Source organism: Botryllus schlosseri, chromosome 15 (genome assembly GCF_051294905.1).
Source record: "Botryllus schlosseri isolate E-star chromosome 15, Bs_hap1, whole genome shotgun sequence".
In the NCBI taxonomy this organism is placed as follows: Eukaryota; Metazoa; Chordata; class Ascidiacea; order Stolidobranchia; family Styelidae; genus Botryllus; species Botryllus schlosseri.
The window spans coordinates 10,032,930-10,052,122 of NC_137250.1; the positions used below are offsets into that span (position 1 = coordinate 10,032,930).

Below are 19,193 nucleotides of genomic sequence, written 5' to 3' on the forward strand. Positions count from 1 at the left end.
TTGACTTTGTTTACTCTGGTGATAGTGCCTGTGTAGCGTGTATCCAAATTGCCTGCGCGGTACGTGTGTGCATTTTAACGGTTCAATTTATTAATATAATTTTATCACCTCAAAGCTCCACAAAGTTGTGATAAAGTTAGAAGATGGTAAGAAGTCGAAACGATTTGCTCGCAATGAACGTATGAGGGAAGTTGCGTACTATTTACGAATATTGCAGATGATGACGTACCTGGAATGGAAAATGACCAAGTGTTTGCTAATGTTGTGATAATGTAATTTATAGCACAGAATTTTTGTCATTTTTGCTCATATGATTCAGCGATCATGGAGTTAGTGCACGTCTGCATTATTATGAGAAACGAGAAGGGTTGGTGTTATGTTTAGTTGTTCACCAACACAATACGGTCAGGGTCAGTTAAGTACTGCTGTATACCATGCAATTACGGTGTGATTTTTATGTGTGTGCAAGATTAAAGTATGTCCATTTTCCATTCTATTGGATTCAAGTTACCTTACAAATTGTGTAGGCAATGGATTGAAAAGTCTGTTAAATAATAGAATGGTTATAAGTCGTAAATATCAGCAGCATAACCGTTTTACTTCTACAAGTCTACAAATATATATATTGCTGCTTTCAGGAACTGTACTTGATTACTAAATAAATTCCTCTGATATATTCTTAATGGTGTCAACTCTAAATTTTAATGTGGGAGTGTTGGGCCATGTAGACAGTGGGAAAACATCTCTCTCGAAGGCTCTGAGCAGCGTCGCCTCTACTGCGGCATTTGACAAAAACCCTCAGAGCAAGTAAGTAAATTTTATATCAAAACATATATTTTAGTAATGTCAGCAGTTTCAGGTAAGCATATTTCCGCACCTTGACCATGTGCAAATAATGATGTTGATGTTAATGGTGCTCTCTGTTCGTCCAAATAAAGCAGTATGAGTTATCAAAATGCATGCTATTACTATAAATGCTATATACTATATATTGAATGAGAAATATGCAAATATGATTCTGCGTAGGGTACTATCACTGTACCGTAACGTTTGCTCATGCTGATTTGAATGCTGTATATATCCTCCCAAGAAATTCCCTGCAATGATCCTGCCGCCTAGTATTACATTTACTGTATATATTGTAAGAATTAGGAGGTTAAGAATTCTTCATCTTGCCACGACAGAATCTATATATTTTTGTCTATTTGAAGATTTGAAGTGAGTCACATTCATGATTGGATGAAGATGTGTATTAACATTTATTCAAACAGACAAAGGGGGATAACGCTTGATCTTGGATTTTCCTCGTTTACCGTAGAAGCGCCAGATTTTCTGCATTCCGAATCCATACATCATGTGCAATACACGCTCGTTGACTGTCCGGGACATGCATCCTTGATCAGAACAATCATAGGCGGTCGGTGAAAATCATTGTATTCGAATATGTAGTAAAACATGAAGGGCACTTTTAACATGTATGTCGCTACTGCAGGTGCGCAGATCATTGATTTGATGTTGCTTGTCGTTGATGCCGTCAAAGGGATGCAAACTCAAACGGCTGAATGTCTCGTTATCGGAGAGATAGTTTGTGAAAAACTGCTGGTGGTGCTGAATAAGGTTGACTTGATTCCGGAATCAAAACGGCAGGCAAGTCAGTGGTTCTCAACCTTTTTGTCATCGCGGACCCCTTTGGCACAGTCACGGACCCCCGAGTTTTAGTTCATATTTAGCTCAATTATCATGCAACCTTCATCTGTCTTGTGCAAATATTATCTGTAGGGTAGTGATAAACAGCAATTAAATGACTTTTCTTGAAAATACCAGTCTGTGTATGTAGAAATTTGGAAAACTTTTATTATTCAAAGCGAATTCTGTAGGTGCATTTCTTGAAATACTAGGTCGAGTCTTGAAAATCCGCGCCGTCGATTTGGTATAAACAAGAGCCAAAGATACATTCCCAGAAAGATGGTGGCGAATGTAATAATAACACATAATGCTTCCAACGACGCCTTCCGGTATCATCGCAACATTTATGTCACCAAATTGAAAAACAGATTGTAAATGAACATATAACGCCCAGCCTAGTCATTTGTATCTAGCAGCCCGTCATGAAGTTATTCGGGAATAGCGGTTATACAATTGAATAGTATATTCCTATTAAAATGAACCCGAATATTTTCGGCTGACACAATTCAGGGGTAATCGTTAGCAGCTGGTAGAGAATTCAAAAGAACATGGTATATCAACAATCGTATCACAAAATATGACGTCACCAGCATGAAATGTCGAATACCAGAGTGTTCAATGTAATTTTTTAAAATGGTACGCGGACTCTTTTTGTTGACACATCCTTGGCTGGTGTATTTTGATAAAAGTCGACTCCAAGGCACATAAATGAAAGTGCGAAAATAGCGGCTATGTATATCACAGAAGAAAACGGATTTTTGTAATCAAATCTTTCCAAAACTCCAACAAAACATTTAAAAACACCAATACGTTTAGGCTTTTGGCAATTCAAATTAGTTTGCACAGAGCACAGTAGAATATTTCATCTCAGATGGCCATTCAGTTTATGTGGATCCCGAAGTTGTGGACAGAGCGAAACTACATTGCGATTTCTGTGATCTAAATAGTATACAAATTAGGTTCTCCATTTTGCAAATTTATAAGTTTCGTGGACCCTGAAAATGCTTCGGGGACCCCCGGTTGAGAACCGCTGCGCCAAGTGCTTATCAACGTGTTTTAAAGGTGGTCAGTCAATAACGAAGTAACACAACTTATTCTTTGCATTTGCAATTTATCGGAAATAGCATTTGGATAGATGTGTGTTACTCAGGGTTGTAATGACTCGAGTCATGACTCGACTCGAGTCCGACTCGAGTCACGATTTTCTGATGACTCGACTTGACACGAGTCACTTTTGCAAAATACGGAAATGACTAGACTCGAGTCAATCTGTGTATTGACTCGACTTGGACTCGAACCAAGTCATTGACTCGAGACTCAGACGGCCCAGACCGACTTTTCATTGTAATTCCAAAGCCAACACACTATTGGGATTTCGTTTGGTGGCACTGGTACTTGAATATGCGACCAGAAACTGCTAAGAGTGAGGAAAATTGGTATATTTTAAATGCGAACCGTTCGATATCACCAAACACAGTTATAAAAAGTGGGTTTACCAAGACTTTAACTGGAAAATGAGCAGTGAACACAATGACTTGAACTCGGACTCGAGTCATAATTCCATGACTCGGACTCGACCCTCTGCTCGCTGACTCGGACTCGGACTTGACTCGGTGGTGAATTGAAATGACTCGACTTGACTCGAGTCAAAACTATAAAAGTGAGATTGACTTGTGACTCGGAGCCTTGTGACTTGGTTACAACCCTGGTGTTACTTTCTTGAGTGAAATTGCAATGACAACTGTGACATACAGACCCTGTATTTTGGAAATTGCATTGGTCTTAAAAGTGATCTAAGTAGTCAGCATTGGTATCCAAGTGGATATGAAAGTATCTCCATAAATTTCTACTGCTTCTAGTAAAACCAGCGATTTCCAAGACATGTCAGAGCTATTTCAAGTGGAAGTAGAAAATTCAGGTCAATTACAAGTGAGTAATTTGAAAAGTAGCTTAGTTGGGGGTCACCTACTGTTACCAGTTATTTCGAGCAGGCTACTTTCGAAATACCACGGTGAATCTTCGCGACTAACACAAAATGTCTAATGACACTACCGTTTACAAAAAAATGACACAAAAATCTATTCAGGTATTGTGATACAAGGGCTGTTTTGACGAGTTGTAATGACAACCTCAGTCATAAGAAGGATATCCCTAAACCTACTTCCTATTTGACAAAATCGGAAGCGTACAAAGTTAGTAGTAAGTAATACAAGGATGCAAAACATATTTTAGTACTCCAAAAAACTACAATTAGGCTACTTGGTGATAGCGTACATACCTATAATTTCTCTAGATTTTTTTGCACTGGTATCTTTGTGATTTTGCTGTCCCTTTGTTATGGGATCGTTTTGTTTGCAATTATTTGAGATGCGCTGTGAGCTGTCCATATCAAGGAAAAAGATCCCGTCTACACACTGTACAGGATGGCCATTTTATGTTCTCAATTCCATAGCTTGGTACCAGTAGTCCTTTTAATCAAGGAATCTGACAAATGAATAAGACTCATAGCAGATGATTCAATATTGCACATAATTCTGCTCATTTCACTTCATTTACCTATCGCAATTCCGCGCCATTTTTGGAGGTTGAGTGACCAGTATTTCTGCCTTCACACGTCGTTGCAATCATCAGCTTCAAATGTTTTATGTAGAATCATATTGAAAAGCTCACAAAGAAATTAGGCAAGACGCTGGAAAGAACAAGGTTTATCGACTGTCAGGTCATTCCTGTGGCTGCCAACCAAGGCGGCGGTGAAGATCAATGTGATTCTATCGGGATTGATGATTTGATAGAGGTGAGGCATTTTGGTCCTGTGAATGATACTAATATAATTGTTGTATGGTTTTAACCCAAAAGTTTTGGAAACCCATAAGATAATTTAGCATCTTCGGTCATTGAAGATATCCTGTGTCCCGGTATGAGGTATCTTTTCCATCTTATGTTAATCAAGTAAAGGAAAGTGTCTCTCTTCGAAAAAATCAAACTGTCACGTTAACTTGGGTTGAATTTGGAAATGACTCAAAAGTGACTTGAACTTGATGTTAACAGACGATAAGAAAAGGAAATTCACTTCCTACTCAAATGCTGATATGAGTCAGCTATTTTTTTAGTAACAAGTTCTCAACTGGTCGTATCATCATCTCCGGTACAATCTGGGTGATGAAGTAATCAATTTTTCGTCATCCCGATATTACAAGAAAATATTTCAATCACTGCCAATTATAATGTCTTGTGAAAACGGATAAATCTTCTCTAAGTCGAAAACTCATGTCGTGATCATTATGGAGTTGTGATGTAATTTTAATCCTCCGCACAGGCAATGAAGAAACACACATACCGTCCCGCTAGATCTGGCTCTGGTCCGTTCATATTCAGCGTGGATCATTGCTTTTCGATTCGAGGCCAAGGAACAGTGATGACGGGGACTGTTCTTAGTGGCAAGTTATCGGTCAATGACTCGATCGAAGTGCCAGTATTGCAGGTAACCCAATGGTACCCAATCGCCAATTCTGTGATGATTATAGTCGGGGCCTTTTAACCGAATTTCGCTTTACAGGAATCCAAGAAAGTAAAATCGATGCAAATGTTTCGTAAGCCCGTCACTTCGATCATGCAGGGCGACCGTGCCGGCGTGTGCGTCACCCAATTCGATCCCAAGCTGCTCGAGCGCGGACTGGTCTGTCATCCTGGAGCGCTTCCCACGTTGTACGCCGCAATCGCGAGAGTGCGGAAAATCCCTTATTACTCGGCGGCGGTCGAGACGAAAGCAAAGTTCCATATTACTATCGGGCATTCCACGATCATGGCGAAATTGACATTTTTCAAAGACTTGACGGTCGCGAGCAAAGATTTGAAATCGTGGGTGCTGCCGAAGAAAACCGACGAATCGTTTGATTACTCGAAGAAATACCTTTACGCCGATAATCTGGAATCACATCTAAAGTAAGTGCTCGTATGCACAATTGAACACTAGGAAATTTTCAGCTTAGGCTTCGAATTACAATTATAGCTGCACAGATTTTCCAACTTGGATTTGAATTTCTAAATTCCCAGAAATGGAAATTCGAAATTGAATAAAAATTCTGAACTAGAATGAAATTTTAGATACGCAACACCCGTCGTCACACTTGCTTGCTCAGTGTGAATTACTGCTCAGCAATCTGAACGCAACATAATTGCTAATCCCATAGCTGACGACGCGAGCGCTCAAACTAAGCTACTGTAGCGCTGATTCCGAAAAATATGCATTCAAATCTGATCAGGGCAATGGAACCCCCTCGGAATACACCTCAGTCTGGAAATCGGCATTGTTCTGAACTATCACAACCGCGCAAGGGCCATTGTTATGGTCATTGTGCTGCGTCGCTGCGATTGTTTAGAACAATGCCGATTTTCAGACTTTGAAAGCTATTTCGGGGTGGTTCCATTGGTTCGCTGAAATTTTAATGTAAATTTCCAGAATCAGCGTGACAGTAGCTTTCAAATAAGATCAACCTTATTTAATTTGTCCGCTCTGTTCTTCAGCCATGGGATTGGCAATTATGTTGCTTTCAAATTGCTGAGCAGTTATTTCCTCTGAGCAAGCTAGCGTGACGACGGGTGTTGCTTATCCATCCGTACTCCGTAGGTTAGTTATCTGTAATGAAATGAAACAAAAATCAAGTATCAAAACAGACTTCACTCTCATAAGTCATGGGTATGAGAATCGCAAATGCCTGTACTACTACTACACCGAGCTTGGCTCGTTTCACATTTCTGTAGCATTTTCAGTAAAACCAGGAATCAGATTAGAATTAAGATCAGAGCATGGACACGTTTGACAAATTAGATTAGATCTAAATTACTGGCATTTCACCCCAATAAGACAGCTAGAATTATCTAGCTGTTGGCCTGTTCTGTCTGACTGTGTGTTTCGTAATCGGCGATGCTTTCAGAATCGTCAATATACAATTGAATGATATGAATAGGATAAAAACTTGAATATTTTCTCTGACACTCGCTAAGGGTAATTGTCAGCAACTAGTAGAGCCGGGGTTCCCATCCTTCTTGACACCGTGGCAGGTGGTCCCCTTTGAAAATTTTGAAAGATCAATGGCCCCCCCTATCTTGTCAACTCTCACCTTTCCTGGTTTCATTAACTACTTAGTCAGAGCTGTTGAACATAAAACACGTTGTGACTTGATTGCTCCTTTCTCGTGTTGACATGTAAAGTCAAGCTTAAGATAACTTTCTGCGTAATTCCTACTTTTAGCAGGGGTTGGTGCTGAACAAATTTTAAAATATTCTATTGTTAACAAATCTAAACGTAAAACAAAGTAAGTAAATAGCCTATTGCTGCTCAGTGCTCATATCATTATTATAATATTACCATACTAAATTTTAATCTATTTCTTTTTTCATAGTCAAGTAGACTTCATGGCCCACAGGTTGGGAACGCCTGTAGTAGAGAATTAAAAAGAACATTGTTAATTGCCGATTGTCGATACACAGTGTTCTTTTCAATTCTCTACTAGTTGCTGACGATCAGCCCTGAAGAGTGTCAGCCGTAAACATTATTCAATATGAATTAATATTTCAATTCTGTATATCAATCCTTCCAGCGCAACACACGAACAGTATGTGTTGCTCGAGTTCGAAAAGCCGGTAACGTGTCGGCACAATTGTCTTGCGATCGGTTCCCGTTTAGACTCAGATATCAATGCCAACAAATGTAGGTGAGTCACCGCCCCCGATCGTTTGATTCTTTCTATAACAACCTGTGTTTTGCGGTACAGGCTAGCGTTCCAAGCCAGGATTGTGGAGTCATTGACGGACAAGGATTACAGAGTTAAATTTCTGCCGAAATTGAAGATATACAAGGAGAAAAGTAAAGAGGGCGTGATAGATCGGGTATGAGTTTTGCGATGTGACATTCGCGATCGAGACTTTAAAGTGCTGTTGTCGATTTCAGATTCAGGACGATTTCACGGTCATCTGCAGGGGACTTCTCAAAAAGGAATCCGACATCACGACTTTTCAAGGGCTGAAGGTGACTTTGTCGACGGGTGAAGCCGGCACGATCGAGGGCACTTTTGGCCAAAGTGGGAAAATAAAGATTCGAATACCGGGTAACCAAAATACATCGCTTCGATTGACTGCATGCATCACCACAAGCTAGATGTTGTTAGGTGTCCCTTTGGTGGATGATTTTGATTGATGGCTCAATTTCTCATCCTAGGTGCAGGCCGAAACCTTTACCTAACTTAAATGATGAATAAACCATTCTGAATATAAGTTTGAATTAGCACTTCCGTAGGACCTGGGTATTTGTTGTAACCCCAACAAGATCTATTGGAGGAATTCTTACATGACACATTGAAGCAGCTGCTGTCAAGATTTTGTGCCCGATCGACTGACATTTGTTATTTTGACAGGTGGTGTGAGTGAAAAATGTTCGAGCTATCTTGGCGGAAAAGGTACGAAGAAACAGCGTGGTAAAGATACTTCCGAATCCAACAATGGCAAGGCTGCGGATTCTGGTACAGAAAAGAACGTCGTAAATCTATTCCTTCATTTCAAGAGATATATGTTTGACTCTAATAAAAAAATCATGCAGACGTAGTACAGGCTTTCAAATTTATTCGGTGGATTAATAAGGTATCAGTCTGATCCCAGGAAACAACGTACATCAGTGGTTCCCCAGCTGCGGTAAGCAAGAGTCTCTCAGGTGGTATGCGATAAATTTAAGCTTACCCATATTTTATGTAGCTTGCATGTAAAAGAAGCAAGATTTGGACGGAATGCCGAAATTATATTCGTTATTGGTAAATAAGAACCAGGTCGCTAAAGTAAGGTCGGGAGCGTCACTACCTCACCACGTAAGTGGCGCGCGATCAATAAGTTTGGGAACTGCTGCGACCATCATTGCTTTATTCGCAATTTTTATCAGTTCACCACAAAAATGCGATGCAATGAAAAGATAGGAAGGTGTCGAAGCGACTTGGAGTCGTCTATGGAATCAGACGCCTACCTTGGCCTAGGCCATGTACACACTGAACGAAAAGTGGAAGAAGATAGTATAGAAAAAAGCAAGCGACAAAAATGGGGTGGCATGTCATGGAAGGCGAGATCGATAGGTCAGGTCGTGGTTCAGTAATCTTGCTTATGGATTAGTACAGTGCTTCTCAACGTGGGCGATTTGGCGTCCTAGGGGGGGGGGGGCGAAAATGACGAAGGGGGCGATAGGGGGGCGAAAATAGCGAAGGGGGCAATATAGCGTCAAAATAGCTGACCTTTTTCTTTTTTTTTTTGGTCAACCCACGGAAATTATAGTTACAAAAGTGTGTAACATTAGGCTGCGAGCCGTAAAGTTGACCTTTTTTTTTTAGTCATCTCGCCAGTGATTACAGTTTGTATGCCCAATTTTCAGTACGCAAAATTTGGGGGGCGATGATCGGTGTTGAGCTTGAAAAGGGGCCATGGGTCGAAAAAGGTTGGGAACCACTGGATTAGTATTTAGTAGTAATTGCTTGTATTTCGACTTGACTGTAGACATGCTCGTCGACTGTCGGATGGCCGGCGGGATACTGTTCCACACGTCAGGTCCGGCATATTTGATAGAACGATGATCTTTTCGGTCAATCATATGATATTTGGACGCGCGGGTGCGTGTGTTGTATTTGTGCGCTTTTGATTCCGAGGTAAAGAAGTCATTGAAATATCTTCGGGGCAATGACTGCAGTGGAACTGATAGATAAACTTGGCGATTTCTAGTTTCTGCATATCTTCTATGTTTAGGACACCGAATCTTTTCAGCAGCGACTTGTTGGATGGACTTGGACAACCAGGTCCCTTTATTTGGAGCCCTAGCTATGATACGGAGTACGTTATGTTGTAGTTTTTGCAGTGGCTCGAGTGAAGTTTTACTGGCAGCCCCCAACAGATAATGCCATATTGTAACTTCGATTGGATTAAGGATTTAAATAGTATCAGAAGAACCCAGGCTGGCATGAAGCGTCTAAGGCTGTAGAACAGGCCGCACTTCGGTGATAATTTAGTGTCCAAGGACTGAGTATGACTCTTCCAGGATAATCACAGTTGAGTGGCGTTGTTGAAACGAATAATGATATTAGCGAGAACGTTTCGTATAGATATGCATTTCCGCGTTATTTAGCAAATGTGAACCGCCATGCTTCCTTGTTGACTTGTCCTGCACGAGCAAAGCGAACAAGAATTTGGTCGAAAAATTTGAGGAGGGTTGGTGCTCTCACTTTACAAATGGGAAAAAAAGTTTACAAATGGGTAAGGATTTACTTTACAAATGGGCAAGAAAGTTTACAAATGGGTAAGGATTTACTTTGCAAATGGGCAAGAAGTTTGCAAATGGGTAAGGATTGATTTCACTTTGCAAATGGCTAAGAACGGTCAAAAATCACGACAGGGTCCAGATCCAGATGGGTCCTCTCCCGCAAATTCGGCGAAATCCAAATCCAAATAAAAAAATCTAGATCTTCATCCAAAACGGACGTCAGTTAGTTCGTGCTACCATGTGACCCCCATCGCCAGATTCACCACCACTAATTCGGATAAATCCAAATCCAGATTTAGTTGGTGCGCTGTCAAAACTCACGACATGGTGGGGTCGTCAGCCCCCCCAGTTGAGCAAGGCCCAGATGAGGCCTCCCTCCACACATTCGGCGAAATCCAAATTCGAAAATGTGACCCCCGCATCCCCCGTCACCACTACCACCAATTTTGATAAATCCAAATCCAGAAGTAGTTGGTGCGGTCAGCCCCCCAGTCGAGCAAGACCCAAATGAGTCCGCCTCCCACAAATTCGGCGAAATCCGATCGTGGATCAGTATGGATTTTCGGGTTCGGGATTTGGTCAAATAGACGAGGGGTCACCGTATTTCTGGGGGATGAGGGTCATTTTGGGTAGTGCCCAAGTTTGCGGTGCGGGGGGTGGGTGACCACTCGCCTATTTGACCAAATCCCGAACCCGAAAATCCATACTTTCATCAGAGTACACCCGCTCCCGCACTGATTTTCTCTGAAGTTGCAAATGGGCAGGAAATTTTTCAAACGCGAAGGATTTACTTTGCAAATGGGCAAGAAAGTTTACAAATGGGTAAGGATTTACTTTGCAAATTGGCAAGAAAGTTTACAAATGGGTAAGGATTTACTTTGCAAATGGGCAAGAAAGTTTACAAATGGGTAAGGATTTACTTTGCAAATGGGCAAGAAAGTTTACAAATGGGTAAGGATTTACTTTGCAAATGGGCAAGAAAGTTTACAAATGGGTAAGGATTTACTTTGCAAATGGGCAAGAAAGTTTACAAATGAGAAAGTTTACAAATGGGTAAGGATTTACTTTGCAAATGGACAAGAAAGTTGTCAAATGGCCAAGGTTACTTTGCAAATGGGCAAGGTTCACCCCCCCCCATCATCACCACCACCAATTTGGATAAATCCAAATCCAGAAGTAGCTGGTGCGGTCAGCCCCCCCTCCAGTCGAGCAAGACCCAGATGAGTATTCCTCCCACAAATTCGGCGAAATCCAATCGAGGTCAAAACTCTTGACAATGTGGGGTCATCCCCCCCGCATACTTGGGGGCTACCCAGAAGGATCCCCCCCCCAGGAATACGGCACCCCCCGTGCTTTGTGTAACTAGTAAATCTACTGGGAATGTCATGGAGATATCTGCCCACATTGAATTTGGTACTGCACCCAGTTATTAATTTTAACACGAATGTATTCCTGTTTTATTTTCAAATATTCTACCAATGGGTATTGTGCATCATTATAAACATTTTGCGTTACCTGAAAAGATACATGTTGCGATTTCGTATGTAGCCACCTCCGACGAAATGTCGAAAGTGTGCGACCACCCTTCCCCCGACCACAAATACTTAGATTTTTCTGTCACTTGAAGTAGTTTTCACGTGTCACAAAAATTGCTAATTATACTGTTAATTGAGTAGAAAACATAGGGAGTTACTTGTGCTACTTGAGTAGCACTTCTTCAAACTTTAGTTCAGTAGTTCTCAACTGGGAGTCCGTGAAGCATTTTCAGGGGTCCACGATCATCATCATCATCATTGGTTTATTAGCAATTTTATCAGTTCAATACACCACAAAAATGCGATACAATGAATAGACAGGAAGATGTCGAAGCGACTTGGATTTGTCAATGGAATCGGACACCCACCTTGGCCTAGGCGTAGTAAAAAGGAGGCATGCACACTGAATGAAAGTAAAGAATACAGTATAGAAAAAGAAAGCGACAAGAAATAGGGCGGCATGTCATGGGAAGCGAGATCGATAGGTCAGTCGTGGTCCGGTAATCTTGAGGATGGACTGCGAAGCGGTACCACTCTGACTGTTTTCAGATAGCTTGGAATGACACCGCTTTCTATCATGAAGTTTTCGATTCATTCCTGTCGGGCAGGACCGTAACTGGGACTCCCAAACCGCCCTTACTCAAAATTTCGGGATCTCGCATATTTTGTCGAAAGGCAATTTTGAATTATAACTCAGGGATATATACAACTATTTTTCTACTATATAATCATATGCCTCTACTATATCATCTACTGCGAGGCCCCCCATACCGCCTCATGAGCCCAGCGCCCCTCACTTCGCCCCCTTGGCGTTTCCACCCCCTTTAAAATCCAAATCGCCCCTGAGGGGGGGGGGGGCTGGAGACAAGGTTTAGAACCGCTGATTTATATAAATAGGCATTTCGTCGTCAGCCATTACCACGCCGCGACGTACCAACACAAGTTCAGGCTAACATGGGACTATACGAAGGTTGTGCCAAAAATTCGGCTGCGAGAATACCGATTCAGTCATGAATGATCGGAAATTTTCGCTATTGGCGCGATTAAGCTGCATAGACTTTCGGCTTACACTGAGTAGAATGAATGTGCTCACAAGTACAGGCGACAACGCTTCTTCTCTCGATGTTGTCAAAGAGAAGAATATTATTCGTGTTGGCGTGGTCGGTAAACCCACGGCCTTCGGCGCGAAAGACTGTAATCGACTCTCGGCGGTAGCACGTTTATCTGGGCAAGGCAATTTTATCTCGACTCAGCCGACTCACTACCATAATATCACATGGATGCCATCATGAAGATAATTAATTACGATAAAAACCCTCTAAATGTCACACTCTAGCACCATATAATTGCAAAAAACCCTTACATACTTTACATTTTGGCTTCATTTCAATTTTGAAAGTTCACCGGTCCGCCAGACATTTTTGGAAATTTTACCGGTCCGCGAGGTGAAAAAGGTTGAGAACCACTGTTTTAACTCATCATGGTGGGAATTAGATTGCAATCCTTGTGGCTTTTGTATGATACAAAAGTCACAAGAGCAGGCCTTTATCAAGATGCAAATCATCACTTTCCCTTCCGAAATGGCTGGAACTGGAACACGACGTTTGGTTATACCGAAGTGTCGAAATTTGCCACCGTAAATATTCCTAATGAGCAGCGCACTCATTTTGCAATCAACCGAATCAATGAAACAAATACATCTAGTATCGACTTTTTATGGGACACGCATAGGGCCAAGATTAATGGTTTGTTTTGAAATCGAGACGAATAAAATAAATAGGCTACACAGTACACACGCTATTCACACAGCAGCAAGGCGTGAAAAGATCCGAGGGCAAGATTTATATATCAAAACAACGAGGATATATATGCATTCGGATCAGTACAATTACGTGCTTTTTCTCTTTGCTCTCTAAGATTTTATCATAGGAACAATTCAGTTGGAACGATCGCACTGACCGATATATCCGCGTGCCCACTGCCCATTCTCGTTTTCCGTTGTGTGCTATATACTCGCCAGCGGAGTTAATCCAATCACACAGTTTGGAAGATCGTTATCAATTCCAGTAAAGAACAATAACTGAATTCTTTTGCTCTAAGCAAGTTTCAGTGCGAATCCGATCCTCCGAATGAGAAGTCAGATTGTCTGTAGACTCGTTTATAGTGTGAATGTCGCTAGCGATATATATTATATACGTTCTGCGCTAATATTCAGTATCAGTATAGGACTATCAGAGTATTTAATATTTTCATCATTTCAAAACACCAGAAAACTGCAATACAATAATTAGATAGGAAGGTGTTGAAATGACTTGGAGTAGTTTTTGATCATCGACGTAAAGGGGTTTTGGAACGGTAGTTTTTACAGTATAGTTTTATTTATTTTGGTAGTAGTATTATGCTATATTTTTGCTTTTGATAATGTTCTGCAAAGATGTTCAATAGAGATCAGAAACAAGAAACAACAGACAGCATAATTTCAGTACTCGATAGAATCATCGTGACTCAGATTCAAGTATTCTCGAATCATTTCCCCAGCGCGATTTATTATCTCCACGACGACAAATCAAATTCGAACTTCTCGTACGCAAGTGTTTACAAAATATGAGTGATTTGTAATTGTGTTAGGGATTAGTATCATTGTCATATCATAACGAGAGAAAACTTATATATTATTTAGTGGATGGTCGTCAGTCTAGTTCGTGTTCTAATTGCGGATTTTGAAAAGTGAGTAGTTCGAGTTTTAGTTCTACAGTTGCGCGTTTTAAAATGCGAGTAGTTTTAGTTCTAATTGCGGATTTTGAAAAGTGAATAGTTCGAGTTTTAGTTCTACAGTTGCGCGTTTTAAAATGTGAGTAGTTTTAGTTCTAATTGCGGATTTTGAAAAGTGAATAGTTCGAGTTTTAGTTCTATAGTTGCGAGTATTAAAATGTGAGTAGTTTTAGTTCTAGTTGTGGACTTTGAAAAGTTTGTAGTTCTTGATTTAGTTACACTTTTTGAAAATCCAGTAGTTTGTACAAGTCTGCTGATGCCGCTACGGAAGGTATTTTACTGTACTATTTTATTTATTCGTTATCATAAATCCCAGTTTTCGCAGATATAATTAAACTATAAATGTTATTTGAGCGTCATGGTAGATGCTTCAGATGTACTCCACAAGAATTGTCTCAAAGATGTTGTCAACAGTCCAGGGTACTACAGAAGCACTTTCATGGAGTGCCCCGGTAATTGCCACTATAAAAAGGGGCATTGGCATTGCCGTTTGTGTCGAAGGGTGGTTGAATACGACTCACAGCAGAAAAATCATTATCTAAAGGCCCATCGTCGCAGAACAATTGTATTTGAAGATTATATGTGTCTACCATGTAAAATTGATCATGATGGCCTCGGCAGGGATCTGAAAAGACCTCATTACCACTGCCCCATATGCAGCCGAACAATATGCCATAATTACTTCGAAAAACATTTAACCAACCAACATTCAAAATCAGCTGCAGAGTCCGGCGAGTTTATTACGAGCCAAAATTTACCCGAATCCAATGGCATGAATGACACGTTGTTGGCAGAATCTCGAGTCGTCACGACTGAAAAGTCCAAGAAAGGAAATGAAAAATTGGATGAATGTTCGATTTGTTTCAAAACAATGAATAGTCGCTCTATTGCACAGCATTGCCGACGAGTTCACAGTGTGGAAACAGAGAACATTGCATATAATGTAGATGAAATGCGGGGCATATACCTTGTTCGAATGAGCGCTCATGGAGGAATTCCCTATCCTGTTCACGTTCGAAAAAACGTTGCACAGTGCAGACTTTCCACCGCAGTAGAGTGCGAGAACGACGATTGTATGAATTATATGCGGGTTCACTGGAAAAGCGATCGTCCGGCGACAGAATGTAAGCACTTGAAAATTGCTTCAAATAATCCCGCTTATCTCCCTTATATTTACCTTCAAGACAACGATTTAATGAAACTGTCGCACACGGGTCCGTATAGGAGGCTTACGCAGAAAAAAATTGATAATTATTATTGAACAAAATGCTCATCTTTGTCTCTTCGATCGATTCCACGAAAAGAATGTGACCCGGAAAGAAGAAGTTTTACGTCGTGTCTACCTCATTAAAGAACTGAAAAATCAAGTCAACACCCAAGTTGTTGAACAGTTTAACGCACTAACGAAAAGGGGGAGCAGATTCCTTAACCAAATGACGCCAATAAATCACATATTTATGTTTCGATCGATCATTGATTTCCACAATGCAGATATCAACAACGCACTGCGGGCACGACTTATCGAAAGTGGAGATGTGGAACTTCGACATGACGAATACGGCCGAGTAAGGGTAGTAACGACTCGGCCCAATATTCCCGGTCAAGAGTATGGCAGCGGAGAGACGAAAGACGCCTTCACTGACTCAAGTGATATTGGAACCAGTTCAGACGAAGCCAGGAACATGCTTGTCGAAAGTGGTGAGGTGCAGCAGCGCCATGACGACTACGACCGAGAAAAGCTGGTGACCACTCAACATCATGAATACGGCGAGACGAAAGACAGCCTTACCGACTCAGGTGATATTGGCACCAGTTCAGACGAAGCCTGGAACATAGTTGTCGAAAGTGGTGAGGTGCAGCAGCGCCATGACGACTACGACCGAGAAAAGCTGGTGACCACTCAACATCATGAATACGGCGAGACGAAAGACAGCCTTACCGACTCAGGTGATATTGGTACCAGTTCAGACGAAGCCTGGAACATAGTTGTCGTTAATGGTAATCAGGAAAATCACGAGATTGGTGATCTGGACGATCACGGCCGAGAAAAGCTGGTGACGACTCATCCCAATATTCCAGCTCAGCAGCATAACCACGGAGATACAAAAAACACCCTTACTGACATTGGAGTCACTTCAGACAAAACCAGGAGCCTCCTCCCATTCAAATTCACAGGTATATACTATATATAGACATTATCTCCAGTACTCATAGTAGCCTACGCAATAAATTAGCGGTTTCTAAATGATGTCATTATATTCTCTCATTTTAGACATTGCTTCCCTGTGGACCTCGAGACAGGAAAAAGACCGGATCGAAGCTGTTGTGAACCACACACCACTGTTGAAGTCTGATCTAATTACTCTCAAAGGTAGTGACTGGCTTAATGATGCGGTATGTTTTGGTGTTGTGTATGATATAGAAATTTAGAACTGCATGGTTTGTGTACTTCTTTCAGGTGATGAATGGCGTTCTCTTTACAATTTGCAAGAAGGTAAGATAGCAGCAGTATAGTGTAAGATCTGTCCCAGCAGGGTGCCAGTAATCTTCTCGCGCAACCCCGTACCTAACCTCATTTCCCAAGACCTTAATCTTATATCGATGAAGTAGTCAGTGAATCACGTGATTTGAGAGATCGCCATTGTAGCGCCGTAGCGGGCGTGCTCGCGCTTAAGTCACAGAGTCGTGTACAGACAATTAGATACATCTAACTTTGTTCTTTCTATATTCGTTAATATGTGTATTGTGCATCGACCGCTACAAGAAGGATGGATGTGTGGCATCACTTTTACCTACTAAACATATATATTTTATCATTTCAGTGGACATCTCATGTGACGGTGATTTCGTCACAAGAAGCCACTAAATGGTTTGTAGCCGGGATCTACGACAAAAGTATGAAGACTAGAACTGTGGTATGTTACAACATGGCAATGATTCGTTAAATTACTTGCCGGAGGCTGTGACAAGGAGGCTATATAGTGCCGTAATTTTATACCTCGCAGTTGCAAGCTATGAGTGGGGATAGTCCTAGAAAGCATAACCACTTGAATAACAAGCGGATGACGGACGCAATCCACTTCAATATAAGAATTACCTCTTCGTCGTGTGTGAAATATCTGTAACATCCTGTGTATGCTAATCATCACGTACATGCTGCTAATTAATCACAATCGCCACTATACAACTAATAATATTAAGAAGTGGAAGGAAAGAATTATACTTTTGCAGTTCCATTATAAAATATTATTTTTCCTTTAAGATTAAAAAGGCAAGAACCAAATCATTTCTTTCGCCGCTTCATGTGTGTTCAGGAACATCTGGGGTTAGAAATCATTGGATTTTGTTGGTAAGTGTAAACGATCGTCAAATAAATTGACATGACGACTCAAAGTAGATTTAACAATCACAGATATCGGATGCAAAGTCAAACAGATTCTGTTTGTATGATCCCATGGGCCACGAGGGCCGTTACACGAGTATCCTTGACGAGTTTCGGTGAGTTAGAGAAATATTTTGTCGACTGGTTTGGTATATACTGTAGATTCATTCTGTTGTCATTCAGAAAATTCCAACGAACATTTTCTTCAAGAAGATATGTGAAATCGACAAGACAAATAACAAGACCGGAAGTTCAGCAAGATGGTTTTAATTGTGGCGTACTTGTGTTAAAGGTTTGTGATGTCTATATATGACTTCGCGTGGCAAGTTTGCCGCCACGATAAAGTTGGTGAATTATTGAAATCGGTGTAACTTAGGCTGCTGGAGTGTATTGTAAAGATGGCGGAGCATCGATTCCTGCGGCAGGTATAGAGTTCGGCTTCAACCATTCGACGCATGCTTGTGTCGGGTACAGGAAGGAATTCGGACAAACTCTGCTCGACGAAACAAGTAAAGATATATCTACAAGCTTTATTGGCTGCTACGGTATAATCAGTAAACCACTATCTCTACAGACGAGAAAGAGTTGTCTGATTATTGTGTGAAATGCTACTCTAAGACATCACCAGGAGACAGCACACAATGGGTATTAAGTGATAGACTCCATTTTGTTACGCAACGTAATTCAAGTCGTTTTTCCAGGTCGAATGTAACAATTGCAAAAGATGGACCCACACGGATTGTTCTCCTGGGCAATTTGCACCGGAAGGATCTTTTTATTGCGACTATTGCCACGATGTGTGCTAGGCCTATTCGTTCCTCCTACAATGAATATATATTCGATGATTGGTGTAAGTTTAGTAATGGAAATTTCTTTGAATAAAATTGAACGCTGAAGACATGTTCACCAACTATATGTGGATTTGTATTTATCCGGAATGGTGGTGGTGATGGGGGGTCTAGCAACACTAACCGATGTCAGTTTTGGATGTAGATCTGCATGTTTTTAATTTGGATTTGGATTTCGCCGAATTTGAGGGGAGAGGCCATCCTGTCGTGTTTTTTACCGTTCTTGGCCATTTGCAATGTGAAATCAATCCTTGCCCATTTGCAAAGTAAATCCTTGCCTATTTGCAAACTTTCTTGCCCATTTGCAAAGTAAATTCTTGCCCATTTGCAAACTTTCTTGCCCATTTGCAAAGTAAATTCTTGCCCATTTGCAAACTTTCTTGCCCATTTGCAAAGTAAATCCTTACCCATTTGTAAACTTTCTTGCCCATTTGCAAAGTAAATCCTTACCCATTTGTAAACTTTCTTGCCCATTTGCAAAGTAAATCCTTACCCATTTGTAAACTTTCTTGCCCATTTGCAAAGTAAATCCTTACCCATTTGTAAACTTTCTTTCCCATTTGCAAAGTAAATCATTACCCATTTGCAAACTTTCTTGTCCATTTGCAAAGTAAATCCTTGCCCATTTGAAAACTTTCTTGCCCATTTGCAGAGTAAATTCTTGCCCATTTGCAAACTTTCTT

General features: G+C 41.0%; 3 protein-coding genes across 4 annotated transcripts in view; 2 read left to right on the forward strand and 1 right to left on the reverse strand.

The window, feature by feature from the left end:
• The window catches only part of LOC145457734 (ubiquitin-like protein 3), a 245,928-nt gene that overhangs the window by 19,272 nt on the left and 207,463 nt on the right, over positions 1 to 19,193 (reverse strand). The gene's annotated exons all lie outside the window — the stretch shown is intronic.
• Positions 603 to 8,305, forward strand: LOC145457102 (selenocysteine-specific elongation factor-like). Of its 2 annotated transcripts, XM_080335265.1 has the most exons (10): positions 603 to 807; positions 1,272 to 1,417; positions 1,493 to 1,647; positions 4,337 to 4,480; positions 5,003 to 5,167; positions 5,243 to 5,628; positions 7,287 to 7,400; positions 7,461 to 7,575; positions 7,637 to 7,793; positions 8,100 to 8,305. In XM_080335265.1, exons 1-10 carry the CDS (start codon positions 683 to 685, stop codon positions 8,285 to 8,287), a joined length of 1,695 nt encoding a protein of 564 aa, XP_080191391.1. In that variant the 5' UTR covers positions 603 to 682; the 3' UTR covers positions 8,288 to 8,305. The 2 variants fall into 2 exon arrangements, with proteins under 2 accessions (XP_080191391.1, XP_080191392.1); XM_080335266.1 differs by lacking the exon at positions 603 to 807 and having other exon boundaries at positions 1,298 to 1,433.
• LOC145457882 (uncharacterized) lies at positions 15,570 to 18,575 on the forward strand. The gene is made up of 10 exons (XM_080336180.1): positions 15,570 to 16,455; positions 16,553 to 16,674; positions 16,739 to 16,774; positions 17,103 to 17,195; positions 17,543 to 17,629; positions 17,693 to 17,778; positions 17,846 to 17,954; positions 18,039 to 18,171; positions 18,237 to 18,307; positions 18,364 to 18,575. The coding sequence occupies exons 1-10, from the start codon at positions 15,714 to 15,716 to the stop codon at positions 18,466 to 18,468; spliced, it is 1,584 nt and encodes a 527-aa protein (XP_080192306.1). The 5' UTR covers positions 15,570 to 15,713; the 3' UTR covers positions 18,469 to 18,575.